The sequence below is a fragment of the Puntigrus tetrazona genome, chromosome 3 (assembly GCF_018831695.1).
Source record: "Puntigrus tetrazona isolate hp1 chromosome 3, ASM1883169v1, whole genome shotgun sequence".
Lineage (NCBI taxonomy): Eukaryota > Metazoa > Chordata > Actinopteri > Cypriniformes > Cyprinidae > Puntigrus > Puntigrus tetrazona.
Window position 1 is genome coordinate 26,592,694 of NC_056701.1, and position 13,921 is coordinate 26,606,614.

Sequence of the window (13,921 nt, forward strand, 5' to 3'; positions counted from 1 at the left end):
CTGCTTCTCCGTTTTTAAATGTCACCTGCAGATAGTCCTAAAGCAAGGCACAAACACATCGTTTAGCGGCCCGTTTTTAACAGCCTATTCCATTTGCCGCTCACAGGTAGGACAGAAATGACTTTCTAATTAGAATGAGTACATAACCCATTTTCACGGTTTAACACTTTAGCCCGGGAAACAACTGACATGAATGTGGTGGTCCTCGGTACATTTTAGACATCGCAAGTGAAAGCGAGCGGAAAAATAAAAACGGCATTGATACCGTTAAAATGTCGAGTTTTAGACAGAACTGATGCTTAATAATGACGCGAGCTTCGAGTGCTTTTGAGAACAGCTGTAAATTATGTATTCAAGGCAAGCATACAGTCATGCGATCGTGACCTTTGCATGGAAAACAACAATAAAGGGACTAAACTCCATCCCCCATCAGAACAGTAATACTAAATAAGCTGGGATAAAAATAGCCGCCTATTGTGTATGCAAAAGCTCGGCGTTGTTAAGAATTAAGTGGTGCTTCTCGTTTAAAAATTCCTGAAAGACTGAAGCATGAGTGGCGTGTTTGGAAACAACCTCTGCCCGGCATCTAAATCCCTGTCGTATCCTAGCTACCGCGCAGAGCCTGCCGATGAAAAATAAACTCAAGAGAGCTCTCCATCTCGATGAACGCGCACACACACACACACACACACACACACACAGCGTACATCAGGCCCGGGGTGTAGTTCCTGAACAGTAACGCCTCACTTCAGGATACTGCTCTTTTCAGTCCGGTTTTGCCGTGTGCCATTTTTGACACGTGTTTTGTGTAAAACCGGAAAGCGGCGAAAGACTTGTCACCAAAGAAAATGGGCCAGAGTCTTGATAAGTGGGCCACAGTGTTTTATAAAAAGCTCAGACTTAGATGTCGGTTTATGTTACGCTACGTTATTAACACGTAAGGGTAACTCGAGAGCGAGGGACGCTGCAGCTGTTTACGCTCTTTCTTCTACAGTGAGTGGCAAAGAATGTGATTCAATAAATGGGCAGCTGTGTGAAGACAGTATATTATAAGGAATGTTCTAGTATGCTTATCTTACAACTGACGTCCATGGGAATAATGATCTGCAAGCATAGTACTATAGCACTACCACTGTGTTCCTTACAGTTAATCTTTCAGTCCTATGATATATATATATATATATATACATATCAAGTACTCTCAATGAGTTCACCTTTACAAGTCAGGGGTAACACTTTATTTCGATAGTCCATAGACATTGTACTTACAGTAAGTAACATTGCAACTGAATGTGAACTAGCAGTCATTAGTAGACTGGCTTAATATCTTATAACACTTTTTTATTTTTGGGTTCACAACATATGAAGAAGGAGAAAACAAGCTTATGAATCACAGTGAATTATCTTTTATGAAGATATAAAATAGCAGAAGGTTTGTACAATATAAAAACCATAACGCTTATGGAACATCCCCATAAAAACAACATTGTTTGTGTGTGTGTGTGTGTGTGTGTGTGAGTGTGTGTGTGTGCTTGGCAATAAGAGAGTGAACATACATCGGTGTTATATTTCATTTGTGCTACTTGTTAATATTACTTTTGTCTGTCTACCTAAAGTTCTTATTTAATTTCTATATAAATTAATAGGCTTTCTGTTGATTATTCTGATATCAAACCTCATTTGAAATGAATTAGTATACAGTAGCAACATTTTTCATATTAATGTAATGGCTGACCCTGAAATAAAAGACCCTGTTCATCTTTATACTTCACTCTTACCATTTCAATTTCATTGCTAAATACATTACATATGACTGATGCCATTAAACTCACTTGACATATTTACAATTTGTAAACAGCACTTTTACTGAACGAATTGTTAGTTGTGCTTAACTATGCAAAGCTCAAAGCTGTGCAAAATTATGAAAACTTTTCATAATTTTATTAGAGCTAAGGTTTTGAAGGGCTGACTACAATTAAGTTTTCCATTGAATGCCATTTTGAACTGTGGTTAGTGTAATAAAGTGATTACCGTGGTACAGTAACCAACGTTTTTTGTTTTTATCTGTAGTAAAATCATGGTTCATTTTGGTTGAAGAGGTTAAAGAGGTGGTTGCTGAGCTGTTCTGATTAGCTGATTGGTTGCTATGTTATTTCTTACAGAAACAGCCTCTATTGTACTCTCAAGATAGTCTCTTGCTTCAATATAAATTGATATAAATTGGAAAGGTTACTACATTTTGTTTGTTCATATCGCTAACCTTAAGTATTAGCAATATTAATAGTCATGCTTGCCATTGGATGTGCTACTAATAACCCTTTATATTAAATAGCAACATTTAAAAGCTAAAAACAATGACAGACCAGAGACATAATCTCCTCCTGAAATTCAAATCCATTTTAATACCCAGGTATAGACACAGCCTCTCTCAGTCACTGGCGGTGGAAAGTAGATCATCTACTAATAAAAGGAAATTTCCCATGAGCCCTTCAGATCCAGCGAGCAACAGTAGCATAGGAAATAATTAAACTGCTTTGGAAAAGCAAGGCACAAGGCTAATGAACACAACAAGCCATCAACATCAAATCAAGCAAGATGAAAAAGAAATTCAGTACATGTAAAACGGTAAAAGCCTTGCTCAGCGAGCAAGCAATTTAAGTCTGTCTCTACCTCGACCTGTCTCTACCATCTCGGATGTTTATAGACCAATCAGCTGTGAGCTTGAGGCTACTCTTCATTTGGATTGTTTTATTTTCACAAATGATGTCAGTACTGCTAGTAAGAAGGATGATTTATTTGGTAAGTCAAGCCACATCACAAGTTGACATGTAGCAGGTAAATTATTTACATCCTGAATAAAATTCAATAGAAACAATTAAATAATTCCATCCATTAAAATTTCGAAGCAGGGTTGCAGGAGCATATTCCACTGCCTCAGGCCAAAAACATACAAAAACCCCTGACTAGTTATTAAACCACTTGGTTACATTTTACTTTGATAGTGCACTTTAGACATTCTACTAACTATAAACAACTTTGTAACTACATGTCAACAAATTCTCATTAATTCACAACTACATGTCTGCTAACTCTCAAAGTAGACTGTTAGAGTAGGTTAAGTGTTAGTAGAATAAGTTAACATATACTTGCAAAGTTTCTCATAGTCAGTATGTTGTGGACTCATCAAAATTAAGTATTATAAGATATTAAGCAGACAGTCTACTAATACTTTAATGACTGATAGTTGACGTGTAGTTGCAGTTACTTGCTATTAGTTAAATGTCTAAAGTGGACTATCGAAATAAGGTGTTACCAATTGTTTTATTTCTGACAGAAACATGGCATCATATGACTGTTTATTCATTATTATGCAAGCAATCACATTTCCTAATGGTTTTACACATTAGCCAGTGCACAAACTCATGAGACCTCAGGCTTGTCAAACTTGTGTTGTTAATTTCTGTATTTCCCATACGCGAGCTGCAGACTTGACAATATTAGTTAATAAACTTTCTACATCATGAAGGCAGGTCTAAAGGCACAGCCCACCATACCAAAACGACTGTCTTACAGGGAGGGAGAGAGAGAGTGAAAACTAGGGCACTATTATCTGGCCTCTTTTTCCAAGCAGAAGCAGAGATTTGTGGACAGTGAGCTGGAGTGAAGAGATAGCGGCTTGCCGTGTGACTTTTACATTTCCCTTAGTGCCTCAGAAGTAAACTAAAACAAGGTGTCCATTCAAGGGCAGAGACGCTTTCAAACTCATCTTCGGAGGCCACCATGCTGGAGGACAAGAAGACCAAGGTGAAGATCACCTTTCTGGTTATCCTGGTTGGCATCTCGTCCATGTTGGCGGCGGTGGTGACGGACCACTGGGCGGTGCTGAGTCCCAGGGTGGAGCGGCTCAACACCACCTGCGAAGCGGCCCACTTCGGACTCTGGAGGCTGTGTAAAAAGAGTATCTTCATTGTGGAGGAAGACCCTCAGGGTAAAGGCTGTGGCCCTATCAGCCTGCCAGGAGGTAAGGAAGTTCACGTCCAAGTTATTTCTCATGACCGTCATTAGCACGAGAGTGTCGTCCGATATAGCCCAGAGGCATAGATCTGTCTTCTGTAGTTTTTGCAAGAGCACCTGATTCGTCTTAGGTTTTGTAACTGGAAACTGTGGAGCAAGTCAGGCATATTTCATACGCAGTGCAAGAAAGTTCAAGGCGCACTGGAGCTTCTCTTTTCAACATTAATTCGATGTTTTAGGTGTTAGTCTGTTCGCATTAAGGGTTTGTTTTAATTGCGTTGTTTTTAAATTGATTAGTGAGGTCACTGACCAGAGTGATAATGAATCGAAAGGGTGTTGATTTGCTGTTTCTGATGTTATTGAGTTGTTTAAGGCTGAAATAAACTGGTTAAGATGATTTACGAGCAGATCTGTGGATTTGAGTCAATGGAAAGGCAGATAAGATGAATCTACCTGTGGGACTAAGGAAATAACTCGACTGTTCTTTACTTTGCTCTAGGGACAGATCAGCCTCATTTCTTTCCTACACCCAAGCTCACAAGGTCAAACAGATCGAAAAGAAGAAGAAAAGAATATAGAAAATAAATGCGATTCAATCAAATGAGAGTAAAGTCTGTAGGCGTTCATTGACAGAGCACTGAAGATCTGCTTGATACCTTCCGTTGCTGAACAAAAAAACCATCAACTGCATTCTGCAGTTATATTTATGTCAACATTTAAGGCAGATGGCAGGCTATAGACCAAATGTCACACCAAAAGATCATAGTATTTAGTGAATAAATGGAACAGAGTGCTCAGACACCACGTCAAAAACGTAATTGGATCCAGGCTGTCACTTGTGTAAGGGCGCAGTAAGACCAGCATCCTCTTGTCACACCTCAGGAAGAACTGTGGGGGTAAACAGAGCAATCCGTCCCTCCGTATGCTCCTGTGAATGTCTGGGTAGAATCTCCTCCTTAAGCAAGGCCTCAAGATTTAACATCAACTATGAATGTTGCAGGCAAAATGACAACAGTCACAATTGTGTGCAAAATCTCATCAACTTCAGCTTCAGTATGTAGCTTTAGCCCGAGATGCTACTGGACCATTTATATTCTGAAGAGCATTCATCTGAGGCGTATTCACACAAAAGGCAAAAGCTTTCCTAAAACAACAAGCTAAAATCTGATTGGTTTTATGCAATTTTCTGGAAATCACAATTTCCTAAAATAGCTCTTCGCCAATCATCCAGGAAACAGGGCTGCTCCAATGAAAACTTCAGAAGAGAAGGACTGAAGGGTTTGCCTGCTTAACAAGTTTTTTTAAGCCCTGCTCTTTGTAAAGTTAAGCATCTTACATCCTCATTGAAAGTACAAGTTATGCTTACATGTGCATTGCACTTTACTCCCCGTTGAAAAAAACTGGTTAAGCTAGCTATGTATGCTCTGAAGCATGGTTTGAGCTGAGTTTTATTTGGTCCAGAGCTGATTACAAGCTGGTCCTGAGAAGGAGCTAGCATACCTAATCTGCATATGCCTTTTTTTGACAAAGCTCTCCTGGATATTTGAAATGTAGCCACCCTTAAGCATCGTGTACAACAGCGTTGGAATAAAAGTGAATGGTTCTTGAATGGAATAAGCTGAAATAATTGTGAACTAGACTTTATGCCAATCATCCATATTCAGATTATCAATAACGCAGACTAGCCATTATTTCCTCAGATCTAAAATAACGTTTTAAAAGGTCAGATTATCAGTCAAAGTCAACATTAGTAAGAGCGAACGAAATCTGTGCTTTGTCAAAAATTTGCTATGTGACGCTGCACTCAGTACCAGCACTGTTTACCGATGTGCAGCTCGAGTTTTCTCCAACCGAACCCCGCAGCTCTCACTTTAGACCATTAGGAGATAAGCAGTTCAATCAGGTGGAGGATTGCAGTTTTGGCAGACACCTACTGATATTTTTGCCCCGGTGGGAGAATTTGTGCTGGCAATAGTTGGAAACCATCTAACCCCGAGGCTCCATGGACACCTAACAGGCCACAGCTATTTAAAACGACTTCCGGAGAGACAAGGTGTGGCCAAGTTCACACTAGTACTGCAAACACAACTGCCTGGGGAGTGGTTAGATTTGGATAGCCTCTTGAATTGCACAGAAGCAGCCATAAGCCAAAACATTAGCATTTAAGCAGTTATATTCCTGCTTGCTCAATGATTCTTGGCTTTGCTCCCAGACCTGCTTCTCACAGAGGGAAAAGAAGAGCTATGAGTGTTGGCGAGACTCATCAAGTTCTTCGAGGGAATCTAGCATTTCACACTCATTCAACACTCGGGTCTGTTAAAATGTCTCTCGATCTTCCCAGCGGAGTTAATTATGTTAAAATAGCCATTTTAAGCGGCTTGAAACAACTTGAAAATGGAACCACTCAGTGAATTCTGATACAGTGTTGTAGGATATAAAGCAATATTTGAAAGGATAGTTCACTCCAAAAATGAAAATTCTGTCACCGTTTACTCACCGACTCTGTGGAAGAGAAAAGAAGATGTTTTGAAGAATGTTAGATGCATCAATATGTGTCATGGCAGGATAGCAGATGGTATTGTTTCTTGTTAATATTACCAAAAGCACAAACTACCAAGATTTTCAACGAATGGCTTAAACTTTCTTTGGTTATTGAAGAAAGTTATCATGTGGCTTCAAAAGACTTCCAGCACACTAGTCTGGACTACTATTAGGGGCAATTCACACCGAATGTGTTTTGGCATTCCAATGCACTACTTCTCCATGCTAGATGGACATCTGTGACTCATGTCTTGCAATGTTTTGCAGCCTCTCTTATGAGTGCTGTGTTTTTAAAGGAGACATCGGATGATCATTTTTCACAAGTTGGTATGATTCATTAAGGTCTTCATTAAATGTCTGCATCATATTGAATGGTTGTGTAAGAGAACACTCTTTTTACTTCGTCAAACAGCTGTCAACAGCTCTTCCAGCCTCTCTCTTTTTGTGATTTGGTGCATTACCATCAAAAACAAAACTAATTCAATGTGTCCTCTGATGGCTCTGATGTCGGAAGTAAACTTTGATTGTTGTCCACTTTTACATCCATCTACAAAACACCCGCACTGCTCACGAGAGCTTGTTATCGTTACAGGAAAAATGTCAGACTGCAAACTGGCTGAGGGTGGAAATATGCTAATACAGGACAGTACGTCCGCCTTCGTGGCTGGGGCTTGAGCAGTTTGATACCATGCTGTTTGGAAAGTCAAAGCGGCTTGACAATTGAAACTGTTCAGGAGAGATAAAAAGGAAAGGAGCGAATGGATTTTTATCACTGTATGGTGGTTGTGTCCCACTCTGCTAAGACACATTTATACGCAGATACCATGTAAAACTGAATTTTGCATTCCAAGTCCCCTTTCAGGCATCATGTCAAGTTAAAAGATTTTTTACCAAGCACCACTCTTCAAGTCTAGTTGCTTGGACCAGAAAAGCCCAGGTAAGCTTTTGTTTACAGTATGGCAACTGTTTTATATGACAGAAGAGGCATTCAGTGCTGCGTTTTTTCAAAACACAGTATTTTTTGGAACAATTAATTAAAATACTTCAAGGGTGCTCTTTTTGTCATTTCGGAACTTGATGGTCCCTAGTTACTGCATGTGTTTGTGGTGTAAAAAAAAAAAGAGTTGCGTGAAGATCTGTTGTGAAACTTTTTTGTGCTTCACCAGAGAAAGCAAGCAATTTGTTTTGAACAACATGTGGATAACGACGGTGCTAATGACAGAGTTGTTATCTCTGGATGAACTACTCCTTTAGTACCTTTGTTTTGCAGGAGCTTTATCTCAGTTTGTCAGCCAAACTTCTGCAAAGGCACGGAGGCCCCGGAGGAAGCCACTTCCCTTGTGTGACCCAGATATGAGCACCCATAGCGGGCTAGCTGCTTTAAATGTGTCCTCCTCTCACATTGACCCAGAATCTAACGGTCACTCTACAAGTGGACAAAAGAGGACACCTCTGTTTTCTTGAGCCACTGCTCCATATTTACCAAAATAAAAACAGCACAGCTGCCTCAAGGTGCTCAAAAACCTGCCAGGCACAGTGGTCTGTTTGCTTGGGCTGCGAAAGGGAGGGAGCTTTAATCAAGATGTAAAAAACTAATATGACAGCCACTGCATCCCAGCAATCGACCTCCTCCCTGAAATAAGTGCTTCCATTAACAAAACTGTGAGGTCAATGATACGCCCCAAATTGCTATTTTAGGCTCCTCATTTTGCGCGGCGGTGCTGCTGAACGGCAAAGGCTCACGCTGTTCTTTTTGAGCTTTAGGTACAATCACGCTGAAAAACAGATCTGCCTACATGCAGAGCAGGGCGCATGGCACAGGTCTCGCATTCGATGCGTGCCAGGGGAAAAAATGACAGATTTGTCAAGAGCAGCCCTTTTATCTGGGACTGATTCGTGATCGCTCTGTCCTTGTACGTCTCTGTCAGATGGATGAAGGACAGTGACAGGCCTACCGAAGCAAGACAGGTGAAGAGGACATGAAAAGACTGGGAAAACATGGAGGGATGTCAATTAATCTCCACAATACACACTCCACTTCTATTGCCGCAAAAATGCTAACGGAGGGCTAGGCGACCGACCACGACCCAACACGTGCATTAGCCCACACATGGCACTAAACCTTCCGGCCGAAGGTAATGCGCTCTCAGGCCAATCGTGAGGTGAACTCATCCACAACAGCTTGCGCTAAGGGCTTGTGATGGGAATAGTCAAATAAGCTGAGTAAATCACGGTCTAAAGCAGCACGGTGCGATGCATCCAAACCCCTCGCCGCTGACGGTCTGCCTTTACTAATAAAGCTAAGACCAGCCTGTTGCTAGGTAACCTATACATAGGCCTCCCCCAACCCCCAGCTTGTGTTGGAGATTCTTGGGCCGGCGTAACAAACAGCTCCTATGTCAGTTTTTCTCCCGACACAGGGGACTCTGAGCTTGCTTTATGAGTTTAATCTAAAGAAGAGTCTCCTACCGTATGAACTTTTATATAACGTGACTGGGACATACGGGAGTGAGGACTCGTTTCGCAATTTTTTGCGAAACTGTAACCTGATGAACACTTGGACAGGAAGCTCATTTCAGTTAATCAGCCCATTGTTGGGGGGAGTTATGGCTAAATAATGGTAGGAAACAGAACTTGTTAGATTTCATCAGCTAATTTGCCTTCCTGTCCAAAAAGCACAGCTAGCAGCTAGAAAGCACGCTCAACGTAATCACATGCTCGCAATTCCGAATTCACGATCCATCCAATGGACACACGCGAATGCCCGGCTTGTTTTCGAGCACCCGGCTATGGTGTCTGGAGAAAATGTCAAGCGGGCTCATTGGTAGTTTGGCTGCATCGTAACGACAGGCTACGGCAGCACCTGCAACCCTCAGCTACAATCACTGTTTTCATCTTGTTTTGCAGTCAAGAACTGCTCCTACTTCAAACACTTCACATCAGGGGAAGAGGCTGAAGTTTTTGAAGTGAAGACTCAGAAAGGTAAGGTTTTCCACCTTTGAAATCACGTGTGGATAGTGCAAAGGTTTCTACTTAAATCCAAGCAGAGACGGAGGAAATCAAATTAAGTTAGTAGAGCCATTAGTAGAGTAATGCGTTACATTACACATTTTTGGTCATGTAATAGGACTACTTTTTGACCTGACTTGTTTAACTCAATAAACTATTCGATAATCTTGCACCGTACTGATACAATAATACTATCGCTGTCAAACAATTAATCGTGATTAATCACATACAAAATAAAAGTTTTTGTTTGCAATGATGTATACATATAAATAGACACACACACAGTATGTATATCTGTGTAATGTATATTATTAATAAGTATATATAATAGATAAATGGAACATTTTTCTGAAATATACACATGTGAGCGTGTGTGTATTTATATTTATACATAATAAATATATACAGTACACACACGTATAACATGTACACAAAAACTATGAATTCTATTCATAGTAGTTAACAACACAAAGTGCATTAAACTGGGATTAGAGAACATTTAGTCATTTTGCAGACTAAATGTTCTCTAATCCCAGTTTAATGCACTTTGTGTTGTTAACTACTATGAATAGAATTCATAGAAGGAATTAAATGAAAAGCTAATAATGAATCAAATCATAAAAATGGCAAAAAATGCATATGAGATTTGCATATGCAAGTACTGCCCCCAAGATATAATGATCATGAGAACATATCTGTTATTATTTTTAAAATGAAGGCTATATAAATACCTCGCTCTTCTCAAGACTGAACATTTTTCGCTCTCGGTTAGACATAATGCCCACCGATCTCAGGCAGCGCAATCTGGCAACCAAATATGGCCACCGGCATTAAATTTTCTGCCTACTTGAGCAGAGCGCATCTTGGCTATTTCACGCTCTGGCTCGGTCATTGAGTTAAAGTGGAATAAAGCCTTATCTGAGTTTGATAAAGTGCTAAAAGCAGCGAGCCGTGAAGCAAAGCACAAACGCTCCATCGTTACGCATTTCCTGAGCCCCGTCCTAAAATGTCAATACTCATTCACGCTATTGATCTGCCTGTATTACTAATTAATGACACGTTAAACGCAACATTAGTCTAGAGGTCAGACTGATTAGCCAGATCATCTGAATTAGCAGAGTTGATGAAGTCATCCTTGAATGATCTGATCGTGGATACAAGGTGTCTTCGGTGAATGCGAGCTCTTTTGGTGAAGCAGCAGCTGCAATAAAAAAAAACATTGATAACTACGAACGAAATCTATCAAAAACACAGTTTAGTTAGTTTGGGGGTAATCCAACCGTGTTATCCTTAAAAGATCTCTCAAACATCAGAATACAAAGCTACAAATCGTCAAAATTCTCCATTAGCATGCTAGCAGATTAGCCTACATAGCACAGATTTACTACATGATTATATCACAGACGTGGTGCGATAAGCAGGATTCTCCGTGATAGCTGGATGCCAAATTGAAGACGTTTTAAAATAATCATTTAATAGCAATGTCGTTTAAGACCTCAGGAAGACCCTGCTTAGACTCTCTGTGTGATTTTTCTTCTGTCAGAGTACAACATCTCAGCTGCTGCCATCGCCATCTTCAGTTTGGCCTTCATGACCCTGGGCAGTCTCTGCCTCCTGGGGGCTTTTGGGAAGGGCAGAGACTACCTGTTGAGACCAGCTGGCATGTTCTTCGCTTTCGCAGGTAAGCACTATGTTTAACTGAACGTATCTTTTTTAGCATTTCGTGCAGTTTAACTGGCACCATGCTTCTCTCAGGAACATGGTATTGAGCCTACTGGCAAGAAACCATGTTATTAGCATGTTAGTTGTTTTTTAATACGTTTTATAAGGAGCATTTATGGAGTATTTATAATTTTGTTTTCTCATAATAATTTTATACATTCATACTGCATATGTATGTGTATTTATATACACATAAACATTATGTAAAGAAAACTTTTATTTTGGACGTGAATAATCACGATTAACCATTTGACGGCACTAGAATATATAAATGTATAAACTTAAATAGTTTCTAAATACGTACCGTGTGTGTATGCATATATACATAATAAATATACAAAGTACGCACACATATATTATATGACTTGGAGACAGCCGGTCAGCCTCGAGCGTGTATACGTACTCAAGGACTCGCGGGGCGGCGTAATCGGACGCCGGCGAATCGATAGTCGCGAAACCCCAGACACCGACCACAAAAACCACCGTCTTTTTTTCCCCATTTAACCCCGGTGACCTTCCTCACCCTCACAGGCCTGTGCACCGTCATCTCGGTGGAGATCATGAGGCAGTCGGTCAAGCGCATGATCGACAGCGACGAGACCATATGGATCGAGTACTACTATTCGTGGTCCTTCGCTTGCGCCTGCGCCGCCTTCACCCTCCTCTTCCTCAGCGGCATCAGCCTCCTCATCATCTCCATGCCACACATGCCTAGAAACCCCTGGGAGACCTGCATGGACGCCGAGCCGGAGCCCATAGACTAGCGTGAGAGTAAGAGCGAAGCCTGTAGCCGAGCGAACGGTAATGATGCATTGCGTTTGTAGACGATGATAGTGATGCATTGATCTTTTTAACTAAGCACCGACAGAGACGTCGAATCGCTAAAAGGGTAGGTTATCCAAAACTAGTTTTTTTTTCTATTTGTACCGTAGATCAATTGGAAGAAAGTCAGTCAAACAGGTTTAGAGTAAACGAGCGCATTCCCATTACGAAATATCTAACACTGATTTTGTATGGTATGTGAAACTTTTTATGTGCATTCATGCTTATATGCAATAGACGACAGCGTAGAATGTATATTTAGGGAGTTTACAATCTGTTATTTCTGAAACGGCGACCGTGAAACTATAAACTGTTGCTGTTATACGACTAGTTTCAGCAAATACAGATTCAATTTTAAAGTGAGGTGAATGTAATAACGTTACTAGTACAGGTTTATACTTATCAGGTAGTTTAAGCGGTTATAATCTTTACACACATGACTTGGACTTCCTTTTAGCGACTGAATCTCAGAGGTCCGCCTCGAGAAAGACTGTTAAAACCGTTTTGGTGTTCCTAATGCACTTCCTGTTGCTGTTTCGAGACTGTCGTTTAATTTAAAGAGAAGGGCATTTTTGTTCTCAACCGACTGTACGATCGAACCATTTTCACAAAAGGATTTAATAACCTGCATACAAAATGAGTCTACTTGAGTTCATCGACTGAAATCCACAGTCGCACGTATATTCGTAAACGGAGCACATTCAACGAGCTTATTCTGTTACTCGCACAGCTTTGTTATCCCGCGGCGCGCGCTTTTTTGGGCTTGTAGAAACACAGCAAACCAGGGTTTAACATTGCGCAGTGCCATCTGATATATTGATGGTTCACTCAAAATTTAAAAAAATATATATATTCCAAACCCGTACGTTTTTCGTTCATCTTTGGGAACACAATTTTAGATATTTTTGGTGAAATCTGAGAGTTTTCTGACTCTCCGTAGACAGCAACACAAATGACACGCTCAAGGCCCAGACGTCATTAAAATAGCCGTAGAGTGGTGCAACCGTGATGTTACGTAGCTACGAGAACACTTGGGTTCAACGCAAACACAAATACATTTATGCAGCGATTTCTTCTTTTATGCGAGTAAATGAGAGTACCAGGATATAGGCGTCATTATTTTTGCCGCCTAAAAGTATTCTCATAGCTTTACATTACGGTTGAACCACTGACGTCACTTGGACTATTTAAACGATGTCCTTAATATCTTTTTGGGCCTTGAACGCGTCTATGAAGAAACGGAAAGCTCTCGGATTTCATTACAAATTATTTTTGTTATGAGCGTCTTACGGGTTTGGAACAACATGAGGGCGAGTAGTAGATGACAACTTTCATTTTTGGGTGATCTATCCCTTTAAGACGCTGAAAACAGCTATAAATGTTTGGGAGATTAATTAAACGGTTAAAAGCAGGCATTCTTTTATAGACAAAAGCATTTTTAAGAAGACTTGTTAAAAGATGGAAGCTGAAGACACAATGTTTTTCTAAACCGTGGCCAAATAATGAACAAAATTCCAATCTATGAATAAAAAAATATATATTTTCTGTATATTTGTTAAGTTCAGCAGTACAAATATATATTTGCTTTATTGCTAATGGCAATAGTTTTTGTTTTTGGTTGCACTACTAACCATTTCCTAAACATAAGTTAATATATTATAGCTCTAATAACGCTTGATTTTTTTTAATATCCCGATCAGGCGATCACAAACAAACCTCTTTGTTGCTTATTAAAATGACAAATGTCCTGATTGATAATAAAAAGGTTTGATTTTCACCCGCGTGTATTTTTTCTTGCATTCAACGCACAGGA

At 40.2% G+C, this 13,921-nt stretch overlaps 1 protein-coding gene across 1 annotated transcript; it reads left to right on the forward strand.

The window, feature by feature from the left end:
* The first annotated feature begins 3,585 nt into the window (after nt 1-3,585).
* On the forward strand, nt 3,586-13,885 carry cacng1b (calcium channel, voltage-dependent, gamma subunit 1b). The gene is made up of 4 exons (XM_043231005.1): nt 3,586-4,021; nt 9,463-9,537; nt 11,108-11,245; nt 11,818-13,885. The coding sequence occupies exons 1-4, from the start codon at nt 3,781-3,783 to the stop codon at nt 12,048-12,050; spliced, it is 687 nt and encodes a 228-aa protein (XP_043086940.1). The 5' UTR covers nt 3,586-3,780; the 3' UTR covers nt 12,051-13,885.
* The last annotated feature ends 36 nt before the right edge of the window (nt 13,886-13,921 follow it).